Raw genomic sequence first — 17,777 nt, 5'->3', positions numbered from 1 at the left:
TAGATGAGGGAGAAATACGGGGTTTCTGCTTTTCTGGACTTGCAGAAGGAGAGGAAGAGGAGGATTGGGATTGAGGGCAAAACGGCGCCATTTTAGGTGTTTCTGCCGCGTTAATATGGGGCCTTTCGGCACTGTCACCCCATTCTGAGAGAGAGTTATTGGTGAACCTCCGTGTGGCAGCTCTGAACTGTCTGCCTGTGCCTCTGCTTCTCTGGAGGAGGTTGCTGAGGGTCGTGGATTCTCCCTGCTTGCTCCGGGGCTCGTGTGCGGAGAGCCGCCGAGCCACGGGAGGAGAAAAAGTCTGACACTTTGTGGAGCGGAGTCTTTATGTTCCTCCTCTTCTGCATGTTGTTCCTTGAGGTATGGGGTGCTTCTCCGCTCAGTCTGGCAAAGCTGGGATTGCTTTATGTCACTTTCAAAGGGCTTTGAAGAGCGGAGCTTTGCTCTACACGTCCGTCTCCATCTGCATCAGGCCACGCCCCCCTGAGCACCCGAGCATTTTGATGCTCGATCATCTCTAGTTTAGGCCCACTTACTAGAACCCGGGATAGGGAATCTACAGAGCTCAGTATGTGAACTCAATGAAGATTTTCATATTTCTCCGAGTTTAGGAACTCCAACCAATAGTGCCAGGTTTTTGCAAACTTTCCCCAAGTATCTTTGAAAGAAGCTGTAAGGTCTTTACTGTACTTTTTGCGCTGTTGAGGACTGTTCACATTGGTGCAATGATTTAGAAGGCTATCCAGCTTAATTGGTTCCAGATGTGTTTATCTTCCTGCAAAATTGTGCTGTGGATATGGTGTTTATATGGTGTGGACAGGTAAATGGGAAGGTGCTGGGTGGGATGTAGACTATTCAGTCCAGGGCTTTCTTGTGGGTCCCAGTAAAAACACAGAGCTTATTACTGGGACAAAAAAGACTACAAGGCCATGCAGCCAGGGCTCATTCACACAAGCAATTGCGATATCGCTGCGAGAAAACCTCTACAATATCACGTTTTGATCAGATGTCTCAGATGTCTCAAGAATGCTTTTTCTTGCAAAAACAATGCTGTTTGTGATTTTCTCATGATAGACAATAGGAGTTTCTAGTGTTAAAAACGCATTGCATCACACGCAAATATCAAGTTTGTGCATTGTAAAGTGATTAAACGAAGTCTCCATAGGAAAACATGGGCAATAAAAAAACGCGCAGAAAGATAGGACATGCTGCGATTTACAAATTTTGCAACATCTGATGAGTGCATACATCTCAGATGTAAATGAAACCATTGATATGGGTTTCATAATTCTGTATTTTCACTCATTCTCGTATTACTCAAAAACGCACGATTTTCTCGCAAGTGTGAAGGCGCCCTCAGGGTTAGAGCCTGGAAGTGTGTGCAACTTTTTGGGTTCCTGATCAACGTTTCCTGCAAACCAGCCTTGGGTGAGAAGAACCTAAAGTATAGCTGGCACCTTGCCAATTTACAGTTTATTTTGTGTTCCGTTTTACACTAAGGTCAAGGGTCACCAGTGGCTGCTGTTTCCTTGGGTTACCTTGTATTATGCTGGAAGTAAGAAAAAATAAAAGTAACTTAAACTTTGATCTGGTGTAAGTGAGCCTATGTGATGTTGTCGGGCCCCACCCACTACGTAGACATTGCTACAATGGATAAAAATATTCTCGAAGGTCTGTACTATTTGAGACTATTGTATAAAGACATTTTCAACAGAATTTGAGCGTGTGCTGCAGTTTCGGCGGGCCCATTCATGCATGACAGAATATTCTATAACAGTATTGTAGAATATGCCTTCCTGTGGATAACTGTATTGGCACAGAATTTGCGGTCCCCTCCAGCACTTTAGAATGCATGTTATATGTATGTCTTGTGTCATTGTCTTGAGTGTTGTATGAGTCAGTTTTATGTGTATTAACACTTCTAGGCACGAAAGGGTTAATGTCCGGTAATGTATGGAAAGTGTATTGTATTTGTCTAGTTATGTATAGGTCTGTGTGTAGGTGAAGGAGTAGTGGATCAGGCATCAAGAGAGGAGGTTGTGAGTTGGAGTTGGTCGAATGATGGAGATGGAGGAGAAATGGGCTGGTGCTCCTGCCAGAGCTCAGCCGTGTCGGAATCTCTCCTTACAAGAAGTTCGCCCTTTTGGCATTTAGGAACCCAGGACATGCCAAGAATGTGTGGGTGTGGGAGCGCAAGAAACACATGTTCCTATTCAGAAACTGCAAGTTATGCACCGCCTGATGATAACTACAAGTGTGAGAGTTTCATCCAAGAGAGAGAGAGATCTAACAGATAACTATGACTGTGGATATATGTGCCTTGGGAAACCCAAACTGCATGAGTGTAAGGTAAAAGGAGAGGCATGTAAGCCTACTACTAATAATCTACTACTGTTTAAGTTATTAAGTACAAGTTGATCCTTTTTTATATGAAAAAAAGAAGTTGGAGCAAAAAGAAAAAGGCCGCATGTTCCCAGGTCTTGTTGGAAAAAGTACTTTCCGTGAGTGGACTACTCTTTATTCAAAGTGAGTAATCCACCGCTGATTCAGGAATGTTGACAAAACAGGTTACTAAACATGATCTCCTCTGGTTAGTAACGAGGTCGGGTTCTTAGCCATCCTTTTGTGGAGACAGTAGAGCCCCATGACAGGTTGCTATTTGATACCCCGCTGTCTCCTTGGCTGGGGACCTGCTCCTCAGATGCTGCACTGCTAACGTATTTTTTGATGCAAAATTGAAATTAGCAGAATTCTGCATTGAAATCTACAGTTAGCTGTACAGAATTATGAGACGGCATATTGTGCAATGCTGTGTTCCCTATTAAGGATGAGCGAGCATACTCGCTAAAGCACTACACGTCCGAGTAATGTGCTTTAGACGAGTATCTCACTGCTCGTCCAGAAAGATTCGGGGGCCGCCGCGGAGCGGGGAGAGCGGGGAGGAACGGAGGGGAGATCTCTCTCTCCCTCTCTCCCGCCCGCACTCCCCTGCTCCCCGCTGCGACTCACCTGTCAGCCGCGGTGCTCCCCGAATCTTCAGGGACGAGCAGAGAGATACTCGTCTAAAGCACATTACTCGAGCGAGTAGTGCTTTAGCGAGTATACTCGCTCATCCCTATTCTCTATACATTAACATTGAGCAGAGCTATCAGCATCCAATGAGACATTAATGAAACCCAAGTTGTGTGCAGAGAATTACGTTGTGGTCATGCGGTTGGGCAATTTACTATCATACCTCCAACAACAGTCAGTGGTCATGTGTACCTCAGTGGTAATTTCTATTTGTATAGCGCCAACTTATTCCGCAGCACTTTTAAAGAAATGAGACCCAAATGACAGATGGTTCTGTTGCTGGATCATCTGATAGAAAGACATGGAAAGGGCAGGAAAAGAAGATGCTGCTCAGGTGTAATAGTCCAAGATAATCTGGTTGGTGATTGTGGTATATAGTTATATAGTCATCATAGTAAATGAGTTTTATTTCTAATGCAGAAAGTAACCAGCTGAGGCTGGTAGATGGTCCCAGCCGATGTGCGGGCAGAGTGGAGATTTATCATGATGGAAGATGGGGGACAATCTGTGATGACTCCTGGAATAAAACAGATGCAGATGTGGTCTGTAAGCAGCTGGGCTGTGGTTATGGTGTCAAAGCTACAACTGGAGGCTATTATAGGAAAGGAACTGGGGAGATCTGGCTGGATGATGTACAATGTGCAGGGAATGAAACACACATCCAGGACTGTCCAGCAAACCAGTATGGTAAACATAACTGTGATCATGAAGAAGATGCCGGTGCAATATGCTCAGGTAAGAGACTCACATGCTCTTATATATCTTTCATAAGCTAAATTAAAATATGTATACTTATTTATATTGTGCTCTATATATATACATATACTGATATACCCGGCTTCGCCCGAGTTAATTTGGTACTGGTGTTTATCTGGTGTTCACATGGAAAAGTCGTGGTTACTTTAGAGATACCGAGGAAAAACATGTTCACCTTTTTGTATGGTTCTTTGCGTTACCCAGAAAACACCACGGGGAGGTAACCATGCGACGTTTCCTTTACATAAAATGACATTGGGAAGTGAGAGAATTAGATTCCGTACGTAAAATTTGGACGCTAATTCTTTTGCGCTTAGAATTGAATAATCGAGTTGGGACCCATTAGCTTTTCCTATTTATGACAAAATCAATTCTTGTGCCAAATTTCAAGTTTCTATGACATCAGGAAGTGAGAGAATTAGATTCCGTACGTAAAATTTGGATGCTAGTTCTTTTGCGCTAGAATTGAATCATCAAGTTGGGACCCCTTTACTTTTCCTATTTTGGACATAATCTATGCCTGTGCCCAATTTTATGTTTCCACGACATCGGGAAGTTGGAGAACTAGTAGCGAGTCAGTCAGTGAGTGAGTCAGTGAGGGCTTTCGTCATATATATATATATATATATATATATATATATATATATATATATATATATATATATATATATATATATATATATATATATATATATATATATATATATATATATATATATATATATATATATAATGTGTGTAGTTATATAGGCATACTTTAAAGCTATTAGGGTACCTTCATACAAGCATATGCCATGTGGAATATATCTGCATCAAAATTTTGAAGTCTGGCATGTGGATTTTGATGTGTATTTGCAATGAAAAAAAAAATCAACCCTTAGGGCTTCTTCACATGGCGTGATTTAGTCCCGGTATGCAAGTGTGATAATCAAGCCGAATAATGGGACAAAACCAGACCATTGATTTCAATAGTTTCATTTTCATTAGCGGTATTCTTGCCGTTAATAGTACGGGAGAGAAAAGATGGGCGGGATCAATCTTCCCGCAGTACTTTTGAAACTGGCAGGCTATGGCGCGGAGTTTGAACAGCCGTGAAAAAAATCTGTTCATGCGCAACTACACTCCATAGCAGCGAGCACAGTTGCGCATATGGCCATGTGTTTTCACCATCAAGATCTTATGCAAAATCTGCAAAAAAAAATTTTTTTCCTATACCGATGTCCTAATTCATAAGAGATGAATTTTTAATTTTATGAATATTTTGGGCGGCTCTGATTTATAAACTTTTAGCTAATTGTGAAGTTTCCTTAAAGCATTCTAGCTTTCTGGTTACGCTCATATAAAACACACGTCGTACCCCCACATTTGAAAGGGGAAAATACTCTCCCCTCCCTTGGAGTTACATATAGTAGGAGATCATCTGGTAAATGCAGGACACCACGGCAAAATGTAACATTTTTGAGAGGTATAAAAGTTTTCATTCCACCATAATATTTATTTTCGTATTTGGTGACAAGAAAAAAACTTTTTACATAGTGTATTATGGATTCAGTGTAGCACAATCACAGCCAATTATTACTCAATTTGTAGAGTACCCATACATTGTAGCAGGGGCGTCCCTAAAGGCTCAGGGGCCCAGGTGAAAAAGTTCAGCTCCCCCCCCCCCTCAGGGCTCCACCCCCTATCCTCCATACCCATAACCAGATCATGCTGCATACAGCTGCAAAACGAATTTCCATACATGATCTAGCTCCTTTGCATAATCTTTCCAAATGTTACGCATTTCCTGCACATGAAACTTTGTTTGAAGCCCCACAAACCACTTGCACACACACAGCTTTTTACTGCTATTAGCGTGGCGTCTCGAGCACTGTACTAACCGCGGTACAACACTCCCATTGGTTTTAATGGGGTTACTCAAACCTGCACCCGAACACGGTGTAACTAAAGCCACAATTTTGGAGAGCTGTCTGTTCTATTTTCGTGTGTTTTTAATGCACCTCCTCACCCATTACGATGATGGGGTGCATTAAAAAGTGCTGTCAAGCACTGTACCATGCGTTCAAAAATGCTGCTCGGAATTCTGGTAAAAATGCCACAACTTCAAGATACAGAGAGATAGATAAATAGATACAAGATAAATAGAAAGATATGACAAAATACTATATATATATATATATATATATATATATATACACACACACACACACACACACACACACACACATATATATATATATATATATATATATATATATATATATATATATATATATATATATACACCTACATACACACTATATGGCCCAGACCACTTCTCCCTTAATAGCAGCAGGATAGGCAGATACAACAGAGGCTGTCCAACAGGAGGCAGGGGCAGCACAATTATGACATCATCATTCCCTGCCAGCCCATGTGGCAGCCTCCCTCCTCCTCCCTCTTGCACTTCTCTACTTGCTCCCAGGCTGGCAGCACTGTCTGACCCGTGATCAGTGCTGCAGACAGAGCGGCCAGCCAGTAATGCACTGAATGTGCATATGTATATGGTGGAGAGCGGCCTCTGGGCCCCATCAGCGCAGGGGCCGGGTCACCACTACGACCCCAGCGACCCCTGATGGTACGCCTATGCATTGGAGGGTTAGAGTTCCCATAAGACATGAAAAGCCTCCATCTGTGGAGTGAACTTGTAAAAACAATATCTTCTACTGAGGGACAAAGATGTATTATGATCAGTTCAGGGGTTGTCAGTGTAGAAGTCTCCAACTGTATACAAATTATGTAGAGCTGATGTATCATAATGAAGATTACTAATTAGTTTCCTGATACAATGTGAGGTTATATGGATAAGGGATGCGGTCTGGGGTAAAGTAGGACTTATCATTTCTGGCCAGTATGTTCAGAATATATTCACCACATATAGAAATTGGTACCTATATTTAAAGAATCAGTCACAATATAGCTAAAGATAACAAAAGTGTGATAAAGAAGCTTATATGCAACTTATTAATATATACTGTATTTATAAGTCATCTGCTATTTTCTGTATTTGAAAACCAACATCCCCTTGTTGAGAAAGCCTCAGCCCAGTCTACACTCTGCTCTCAGCCATAAGATTGCTCCAAATGTAAGGGTATGTGACGAGACATGTCATGCAGCCTCCTCCATTGAAGCACACTGCATCTACTTTCTCAACTTGTACAGTTTCTGGACATTGGGAAGCTAGCACAGTGAGTTCCAATGGAGGAGACCCTGAAACAGCTGTATGTAAATAGATGGCTTAGCATACGTCCCTAGTCATAGTTCAAGCCCTTTTAAAAGGTCATATATAGAGATGAGCGAGCACCAAAATGCCCGGGTGCTCGTTACTCGGGACGAAACTATTGCGATGCTCGAGGGTTCATTTCGAATAACGAACCCCATTGAGGTCAATGGGCGACCCGAGCATTTTTGTATATCGCCGATGCTCGCTAAGGTTTCCATTTGTGAAAATCTGGGTAATTCAAGAAAGTGATGGGAACGACACAGCAACGGATAGGGCAGGCGAGGGGCTACATGTTGGGCTGCATCCCAAGTTTCCAGGTCCCACTATTAAGCCACAATAGCGGCAAGAATGCCCCCCCCCCCAACAATTTTTACTTCTGAAAAGCTCTCATTAGCAATGCATACCTTAGCTAAGCACCACACTACCTCCAACAAAGCACAATCACTGCCTGCATGACACTCCACTGCCACTTCTCCTGGGTTACATGCTGCCCCCCCCCCCCGCACGACCCAGTGTCCACAGCACACACCAAAGTGTCCCTGCGCAGTCTTCAGCTGCCCTCATGCCACGCCACCCTCATGTCTATTTATAAGTGCGTCTGCCATGAGGAGGAACCGCAGGCACACACTGTAGAGGGTTGGCACGGCTAGGCAGCGACCCTCTTTAAAAGGGGCAGGACGATAGCCCACAATGCTGTACAGAAGCAGTGAGAAATGTAATCCTGTGCCACCTCCATCAGGAGCTGCAAACGTGGGCATAGCAATGGGGAACCTATGTGCCACACACTATTCATTCTGTCAAGGTGTCTGCATGCCCCAGTCAGACCGTGGTTTTTTATAAATAGTCACAGGCAGGTACAACTCCCCAATGAGAATTCCGTGTGCACCCACAGCATGGGTGGCTCCCTGGAACCCACCGGCTGTACATAAATGTATCCCATTCCAGTGCCCTGGACAGCAGAGCTAACGTCAGATTAAATGCAGGTGGGCTTCGGCCCACACTGCATGCCCCAACCTGACAGGGGTTTTTAATTCATAGACACAGGCAGGTACAACTCCCTATTGTGAAGTCCCTGTGGACCGACAGCATGGGTGGGTGCCAGGAAGCCACCGGCGGTACATAAATATATCTCATTGCATTGCCCATCACAGCTGAGGTAATGTCATGTTTAATGCAGGTGGGCTTCGGCCCACACTGCATGCCCCAGTCAGACTGGGGTTCTTTAGAAGTGGACACATGCAGTTACAACTCCGTGTGGACCGACAGCATGGGTGGCTCCCTGGAACCCACCGGCGGTACATAAATATATCCCATTGCAGTGCCTAGCACAGCTGATGTAACGTCAGCTGTAATGCAGGTGGGCAAAAAATTAATTGGATTACACTGTAGGCGAGGGCCCCAAAAAATTGGTGTACCAACAGTACTAATGTACGTCAGAAAAATTGCCCATGCCCAACCAAGAGGGCAGGTGAAACCCATTAATCGCTTTGGTTAATGTGGCTTAATTGGTAACTAGGCCTGGAGGCAGCCCAGTTAAAATAAAAATTGTGGGAGGTGAAAGTTTCAACGCTTTAATGAGCATTGAAACGTATAAAAATTGTTTAGAAAAATTATATGACTGAGCCTTGTGGGCCTAAGAAAAATTGCCCGTTCAGCGTGATTACGTGAGGTTTCAGGAGGAGGAGCAGGAAGAGGAGGATGAATATTATACACAGATTGATGAAGCTAAAAGGTCCCCGTTTTTTATGGTGATAGAGAACGATGCTTCCATCCGCGGGTGCAGCCTACGTATTGTTTAGGTATCGCTGCTGTCCGCTGGTGGAGAAGAGAAGTCTGGGGAAATCCAGGCTTTGTTCATCTTGATGAGTGTAAGCCTGTCGGCATTGTCGGTTGACAGGCGGGTAAGCTTATCTGTGATGATTCCCCCAGCCGCACTAAACACCCTCTCTGACAAGACGCTAGCCGCAGGACAAGCAAGCACCTCCAGGGCATACAGCGCGAGTTCAGGCCACGTGTCCAGCTTCGACACCCAGTAGTTGTAGGGGGCAGAGGCGTCACGGAGGAAGGTCGTGCGATCGGCTACGTACTCCCTCACCATCCTTTTACAGTGCTCCCGCCGACTCAGCCTTGACTGGGGAGCGGTGACACAGTCTTGCTGGGGAGCCAGAAAGCTGTCAAAGGCCTTAGAGAGTGTTCCCCTTCCTGTGCTGTACATGCTGCCTGATCTCCGCGCCTCCCCTGCTACCTGGCCCTCGGAACTGCGCCTTCTGCCACTAGCGCTGTCGGATGGGAATTTTACCATCAGCTTGTCCGCCAGGGTCCTGTGGTATAGCATCTCTCTCGAACCCCTTTCCTCTTCGGGTATGAGAGTGGAAAGGTTCTCCTTATACCGTGGGTCGAGCAGTGTGTACACCCAGTAATCCGTAGTGGCCAGAATGCGTGCAACGCGAGGGTTACAAGAAAGGCATCCTAACATGAAGTCAGCCATGTGTGCCAGGGTACCTGTACGCAACACATGGCTGTCCTCACTAGGAAGATCACTTTCAGGATCCTCCTCCTCCTCCTCCGGCCATACACGCTGAAAGGATGACAGGCAAGCAGCATGGGTACCCTCAGCAGTGGGCCAAGCTGTCTCTTCCCCCTCCTCCTCATCCTCCTCATGCTCCTCCTCCTCCTCCTCAATGCGCTGAGATATAGACAGGAGGGTGCTCTGACTATCCAGCGACATACTGTCTTCCCCCGGCTCTGTTTCCGAGCGCAAAGCGTCTGCCTTTATGCTTTGCAGGGAACTTCTCAAGAGGCATAGCAGAGGAATGGTGATGCTAATGATTGCAGCATCGCCGCTCACCATTTGGGTAGACTCCTCAAAGTTTCCAAGGACCGGGCAGATGTCTGCCAACCAGGCCCACTCTTCTGTAAAGAATTGAGGAGGCTGACTCCCACTGCGCCGCCCATGTTGGAGTTGGTATTCCACTATAGCTCTACGCTGCTCATAGAGCCTGGCCAACATGTGGAGCGTAGAGTTCCATCGTGTGGGCACGTCGCACAGCAGTCGGTGCACTGGCAGATGAAACTGATGTTGCAGGGTGCGCAGGGTGGCAGCGCCCGTGTGGGACTTGCGGAAATGTGTGCAGAGGCGGCGCACCTTTCCGAGCAGGTCTGACAAGCGTGGGTAGCCTTTCAGAAAGCGCTGAACCACCAAATTAAAGATGTGGGCCAGGCATGGCACGTGCGTGAGGCTGCCGAGCTGCAGAGCCGCCACCAGGTTACGGCCGTTGTCACACACGACCATGCCCGGTTGGAGGCTCAGCGGTGCAAGCCAGCGGTCGGTCTGCTCTGTCAGACCCTGCAGCAGTTCGTGGGCCATGTGCCTCTTATCTCCTAAGCTGAGTAGTTTCAGCACTGCCTGCTGACGCTTGCCCACCGCTGTCCTGCCACGCGGCGCGACACCGACTGCTGCCGACGTGCTGCTGCTGGCACATCTTGATTGCGAGACAGAGGTTGCGGAGGAGGAGGAGGGTGATTTAGTGGAGGAAACATACACCGCAGCAGATACCAGCACCGAGCTGGGGCCCGCAATTCTGGGGGTGGGTAGGACATGAGCAGTCCCAGGCTCTGACTCTGTCCCAGCCTCCACTAAATTCACCCAATGTGCTGTCAGGGAGATATAGTGGCCATGCCAGTCTGTGCTTGTCCACGTGTCCGTTGTTAAGTGGACCTTGGCAGTAACCGCATTGGTGAGGGCGCGTACAATGTTGTGGGAGACGTGGTCGTGCAGGCCTGGGACGGCACATCGGGAAAAGTAGTGGCGACTGGGAACCGAGTAGCGCGGGGCCGCCGCAGCCATCATACCTTTGAAAGGCTCCGTTTCCACAACCCTATACGGCAGCATCTCCAGGCTGATCAATTTGACTATGTGCACGTTTAACGCTTGAGCATGCGGGTGCGTGGCGGCGTACTTGCGCTTGCGCTCCAACACTTGCGCTAGCGACGGCTGGACGGTGCGCTGAGAGACATTGGTGGCTGGGGCCGAGGATAGCGGAGGTGAGGGTGTGGGTGCAGGCCGGGAGACGGTAGTGTCTGTGTCCTGAGAGGGGGGTTGGATCTCAGTGGCAGGTTGGGGCACAGGGGGAGAGGCAGCGGTGCAAACCGGAGGCGGTGAACGGCCTTCGTCCCACCTTGTGGGGTGCTTGGCCATCATATGTCTGCGCATGCTGGTGGTGGTGAGGCTGGTGGTGGTGGCTCCCCGGCTGATCTTGGCGCGACAAAGGTTGCACACCACTGTTCGTCGGTCGTCTGCACTCTCAGTGAAAAACTGCCAGACCTTTGAGCACCTCGGCCTCTGCAGGGTGGCATGGCGCGAGGGGGCGCTTTGGGAAACAGTTGGTGGATTATTCGGTCTGGCCCTGCCTCTACCCCTGGCCACCGCACTGCCTCTTCCAACCTGCCCTGCTGCTGCCCTTGCCTCCCCCTCTGAAGACCTGTCCTCAGTAGGCGTAGCAAACCAGGTGGGGTCAGTCAACTCATCGTCCTGCTGCTCTTCCTCCGAATCCTCTGTGCGCTCCTCCCTTGGACTTACTCTAATTACTACTACCTGAGTGATAGACAACTGTGTCTCATCGTCTTCGTCCTCCTCACCCACTGAAAGCTCTTGAGACAGTTGCCGGAAGTCCCCAGCCTCATCCCCCGGACCCCGGGAACTTTCCAAAGGTTGGGAATCGGTCACGACAAACTCCTCCAGTGGGAGAGGATTCAGAACCATTGCTGCCCATTCTGGGCAGGGGCCCGAGAACAGTTCCTGGGAGTCTGCCTGCTCCTCAGAATGTGTCATTGTTATGGAGTGAGGAGGCTGGGAGGAAGGAGGAGCAGCAGCCAGAGGATTCAGAGTTGCAGCAGTGGACGGCGCAGAAGTCTGGGTGGTCGATAGATGGCTGGATGAACTTTCTGCCATCCACGACAGGACCTGCTCACACTGCTCATTTTCTAATAAAGGTCTACCGCGTGGACCCATTAATTGTGAGATGAATGTGGGGACGCCAGAAACGTGCCTCTCTCCTAATCCCGCAGCAGTCGGCTGCGATACACCTGGATCAGGAGCTCGGCCTGTGCCCACACCCTGACTTGGGCCTCCGCGTCCTCGCCCACGTCCACGACCTCTAGGCCTACCCTTACACCTCAGCATGGTGTATTACCAGTAGTGCAGAAACAGAACGCTGTAATTAAATGTGCCGCTTATTGGCCTGTGGTTGGAGGCTGACTTCGCTTAGGGACCGCACAGCAGAGCCAGGAAAGAATTTTGCGCAAGCCTGCTGTAACACTTAGTTGGCTGCGTATGAATTAGGACAACTACCCCCAGCAGAGACGCAGTACACTGAGGACGGTCACAGGCAGCCCAAATAGATTTTTTTTCCCAAATTTTTTTGGAAAAGTCCACTGCCTATATAGACTGTATATGTCTTCTGTCCCTGCCTCACCACTACTGGCCCTGGACTATGTAAAATTACTGCAGGACGCAATGCTCTGCACGGCCGATATACAAAAAAGCAAAAAGCAGCCTCAACAGTACTGCACACGGTCAGATGTGGCCCTAAGAAGGACCGTTGGGGGTCTTGAAGCCTAAAATCACTCCTAACACTCTCCCTATAGCAGCTCCGGCATCAGCAGCACTTTCCCTGAGCTATGTCTGAACGCATCTGTGGCGAGCCGCGGGAGGGGCCGATTTAAATACTCGGGTGACACCTGATCTCGCCAGCCACTCACTGCAGGGGGGTGGTATAGGGCTTGAACGTCGCAGGGGGAAGTTGTAATGCCTTCCTTGTCTTTCTATTGGCCAGAAAAGCGCGCTGTCTCAGAGATGAAAGTGAAAGTAACTCGAACATCGTGTGGTGCTCGTTTCGAATAACGAGCATCTCGAACACGCTAATACTCGATCGAGCATCAAGCTCGGACGAGTACGTTCGCTCATCTCTAATCATATATTGACTCATAGAGGTGGAGGATTATTACCTCAGTCATTTGAATGGAGGAGGCTGAATGACTGTTCTCATCACATGACCCTCCATCTGCAGCCATGGAAGGGAGCAGTGTGCGGATGAGACCAAATAAGCAGTAAGACTAAAGATCTCTGCCGCAGAATGTTGTAAAAAGGATCTAGCTGTTTGTATAGACAAAACAATATTACATCTGGGATTTCCATTTCTGCTTTGCAGCTGTAACCTCTGTGCTACTTAGGGTCCTTTTAAACAGAACGATAGTGTTAAAAAAATAAAAATCGTTGAATCGTTAGAATTTACATGATAATCATTGAGTCTGAACACGGCCAGCAATTGAATTAGGAACATCCTTTTTTTTTTTGCTTTTTATACAGGCATAAAAATCATTGTTGTCTCGTTCACTAAAGGTTAGCTTTAAAGATCGATCATTCAGTTGTTCCCATTCACAGTGAATTGAACTACTGAACAATCCTGTTGAAGGTTGTTTTTTTTTTAAATCTGCGTGTTTAAACTGACCGCCCGACTAGCTGCGCAAACTGTGTCATGGTTTGCTCAATTGAACACTTCTCGCTCCAGACCCTTAGAGTCTTGTTTGTCCTAGCCTTGCTCAGCTGTGTGTTTCCTGAATCCATTGATTAGTTTATGATTAGAGATGAGCGAGCATACTCGTCCGAGCTTGATGCTCGTTCGAGTATTAGGGTGCTCGAGATGCTTGTTACTCGAGACGAGCACCACGCGGTACTCGTCTCGATTAAACGAGCACTGACCATTGAATTCAATGGAGCCGGCAATACAGCCGGCTCCATTGAAAGCAATGGGCTGCCAGCGATTGCGGGATGAATTGTCGGGAAGGGCTTAAATATATAAGCCCTTCCCTGCAATTCATCTAGAAATGTGTAAAAATAAAAAATATATATATACTCACCTGGTCCCGGCAGAACGATGTTAGCCCATTGAATTCAATGGAGCCGGCAATACAGCCAGCTCCATTGAAAGCAATGGGCTGCCGGCGATCGCGGGATGAATTGTCGGGAAGGGCTTAAATATATAAGCCCTTCCCTGCAATTCATCCAGAAATGTGTAAAAATAAAAAAAATATATATACTCACCTGGCCCCGGCAGACGGAGTTCAGCGCGGCAGGCTGCAGTTCTCCTAAACTGCTCTGAACAGCTGTGAGTAGTATTCAGCAGCCGGGGATTTAAAATCCCCGCCTGCTGAATGAGATACCTCTGATTGGTCACAGCCTGACCAATCAGAGGCAACCCTCACTCACACCCATTCATGAATTTATGAATGGGTGAGTGAGGGCTGCCTCTGATTGGCTCAGCGCAGGGACAGCTGAGAGCTGTATTGCCGGCTCCATTGAATTCAATGGGCTAACATCGTTCTTCTCTGCCACAGCTGTTACAGCTGTGGCAGAGGAGAACGATCTTTACACTGACAGTGGGGGGGGGGGGGGGGGGGCTCACTCTTGCCACTATTGTGGCTTAATAGTGGGACCTGGGAGCTTGAGATGCAGCCCAAAATGTAGCTCCTCGCCTGCCCTATTCGTTTCTGTGCCGTTTCCATCACTTTCTTGGGTTTTGCAGATTTTCACAAACGAAAACCTTAGCGAGCATTGGCGATATACAAAAATGCTCGAGTCACCCATTGACTTCAATGGGGTTCGTTACTCGAAACGAACTCTCGAGCATCACTGAAAGTTTGACTCGAGTAACGAGCACCTGAGCATTTTGGTGCTCGCTCATCTCTAGTTATGATTGCACTTATTTGATGGCTAATCACAGTAATTGCTGGACTATTTAGACCCCAGCTTTGTACTTCCAGTACCTGATTATTGTGGCTTATCAGTGTCCAGTTGTCCTGAGCTTCACTAATACTCATCTCCTGCTTTATCGAGCTTTGCATATGTTGACCACAACTGATCTCTTGCTCCTGTGTAACAAGCTCTGCAAACATCTGACTACTGCTGACTTCTCCACATTGTTGGACTGCACCTTGTTACATACAACTTCTAGTAACACAACTCTTCAAAGCACTACATATTCTGCATTACTACTGACTAATACAGTGAACTGTGTTGGTAGCCTCTACTGGTGTATTCAACATCCAAGAACCAGCATCATTACAGGTAGACGGCTTGAGATGGGAACTTGATGCCCTTGTTCGCAGGGCTCGTTTTCAGGATAATAGGGTTGCGCAAGATATATTTGCCCTTTTTAACCCTAGGGCTCAGTCACACTGTGACAGCTGCAGCAGGGGATTCCTTGGATGTGAAACCCCTGGATGTGATAACATCCAGGGGCTTCACCTTGTTGTCTCCACCCCAAAAATAATCCCTGGCTATGGAAAAAAAAGGAAAGGTTAACTCACCTAGAAGCGCTGTCTGGCTCTTCTCCCCATCCCCAGCAGTCTTCTTCTGTATTCTGGTGGCCAGGGATTGAAAAATTCTCTCCTCCCAAAAGCACTGCCTCTGGTTGGCTAAGTGCTGTGACCAATCAGAGGGAGCGCTGAGCCATTCATTGAATGACAGTTGAGCCAATCAGAGGCAGCGCTCAGCTGTCATTCAATGAATCGCTGAGAGCTGAGTCTGATTGGTCACAGTGCTCAGCTAATCAGAGGCTGCGCTTTCTGGAAGAGGGGATTCTTCAATCTCCGGCCACCAGAATACAGAAGAAGACTGCTGGGGACCAGAAAGAAGCGCCGGACAGTGCTTCTAGCTGAGTTTACATTTTTTTTTCTATAGCTAGGAATCGTTTTCGGAGTAGGGCTTATATTTCAAGCCCCATCCCCCCCCCCCCCCCCCGAAAATCATTGCTGCTGCCGCTGGCCCCATTGACGACAAGGTGAAACCCCTGGATGTCACAGTATACAGGAGTTTTACATTTTTTTCTGTCTGTCACATGCGATAGACGCAGTCCTATTTTTTACAGGTGCGTTTTTTTTTTTTGTGCATGTAAAAATCGGACAAGTGACTGCTTTCATTAGAAAGCATTGGTTCAATCAGATACGATTTTTTAGCGCGCCCACACATGTGCTTAAAAATCCCTCATCTGACAGCCCTTATTATGAATAAGCCACTTGCATTCCATAATAATATTCTGATGTTGTGTTGCAGCAAACTGACACCAGACTCTGAAGGTATATATTATATTGCCCACAACAATATAATAAAATTCTGGGCAAAATTAGACCATTTGTTCATAACCATATATTCACACACAAAAAAGTGTTGTTAGTTTTTTTATGTTTGTTATATTGATGAATAATTTAAATCTTACAGGTAAGTGCAGTTTCAATTCTCTTTTTCTGGTCATATATTATAATACTTGTTTATACCAGTACAAAATTATAGAGAGCTTCATTACATTCTGATATCACAGGGAAATCACATATGCATACTGTCATTGCAGCAATAATAAAAAGGGATGGAGATATAAGTATTGGAAATATGTGTGGTAGGAAGCTGTGTGGTAGTTGGAGCAGAGGAGGAGGTTGTCTGTGTAAGATATTATTATCTGAGGAGCAGGAGGTCTGTGTAATATATTGGTATATGAGGAAGAGGTTGTCTGTGCAATAGATTAGTGTATGATGAGGAGGAGGTCGTCAGTGTTAGATAAGACTGTGAAATGAAAACCATCTGCTCAAGTACAATTTCAGCACTTCCCCCACCATATTCCCCAGGGGTAGTAGAGCTGTGTTATCCCCACCAAATTTGTCCCCATGGGATGAGTTATATGTGTACCAAGTTTGGTTGAAATTGCTCCCTATGCACCACACAGAAATGAGCCCAGCACCCACTCTTATTAAAGCTGTCCAAAAGGAAATCTGTGTTGCCCATAGCAGCCAATTACAGCGCAGCTTTCATTGTAACTCAGCAGTATAACAAGTGAAAGCTGTACTGGAATTGGTTGCTATTGGCAACAAAAATTACAGGGGAAATTGGTGATCTTTTTTATTTTTAATTACGTCAGTATTACACAGACCTCCTGCTCCTCAGAGAGTATCTTACACAGACAACTTCCTCCTCAAATACTAATATTACACAGACGACCTCCTCCTCATATAATCTGTGTAATATATTACACAGATTACCTCCTCATATACTAATATATTACACAGATTACCTCCTCCTCATATACCAATATATTACACAGACCTCCTGCTCCTCAGATAATAATATCTTACATGGACAACTTTCTCCTCAAATACTAATATTACACAGACGACCTCCTCCTCATATACTAATATATTACACAGACGACCTCCTCCTCATATACTAATATATTACACAGACTTCCTGCTCCTCATATACTAATATATTACGCATACGACCTCCTCCTCATATACTAATATATTACACAGACGACCTCCTCCTCATATACTAATATATTACACAGACGACCTCCTCCTCCTCAAATTCTAATATATTACACAGATTACCTCCTCCTCATATACTAATATATTACACAGATTGCCTCCTCATATACTACCCCGAAAATAAGACGCGTCTTATATTAATTTTTGCTCCCAAATATGCGCTACGTCTTATTTTCAGGGGGTGTCTTATTTCGCTGCGGCAAATCCGTCTGTGGCCGCTAATCCCTCAATTGGCCAGCTTTGTGGACGAAATTTCTCAGAAATCTCATCCACATGGGACAGCAAATCTGTCACGGCAAAGCTGGGAGAAGCC

At 46.4% G+C, this 17,777-nt stretch overlaps 1 protein-coding gene across 1 annotated transcript in view; it reads left to right on the top strand.

The window, feature by feature from the left end:
- The window catches only part of LOC136577421 (scavenger receptor cysteine-rich type 1 protein M160-like), a 126,351-nt gene that overhangs the window by 52,772 nt on the left and 55,802 nt on the right, over positions 1 to 17,777 (top strand). Inside the window, exon 2 of the mRNA XM_066577317.1 lies at positions 3,493 to 3,807. Coding sequence (XP_066433414.1) covers positions 3,493 to 3,807 — 315 coding nt within the window. The remainder of the gene's footprint in view (positions 1 to 3,492; positions 3,808 to 17,777) is intronic.

The sequence above is a fragment of the Eleutherodactylus coqui genome, chromosome 8, assembly GCF_035609145.1.
Source record: "Eleutherodactylus coqui strain aEleCoq1 chromosome 8, aEleCoq1.hap1, whole genome shotgun sequence".
In the NCBI taxonomy this organism is placed as follows: domain Eukaryota; kingdom Metazoa; phylum Chordata; class Amphibia; order Anura; family Eleutherodactylidae; genus Eleutherodactylus; species Eleutherodactylus coqui.
Note: the sequence above shows the minus strand (reverse complement) of the source record. Positions and strands in the feature narration are given on the sequence as shown.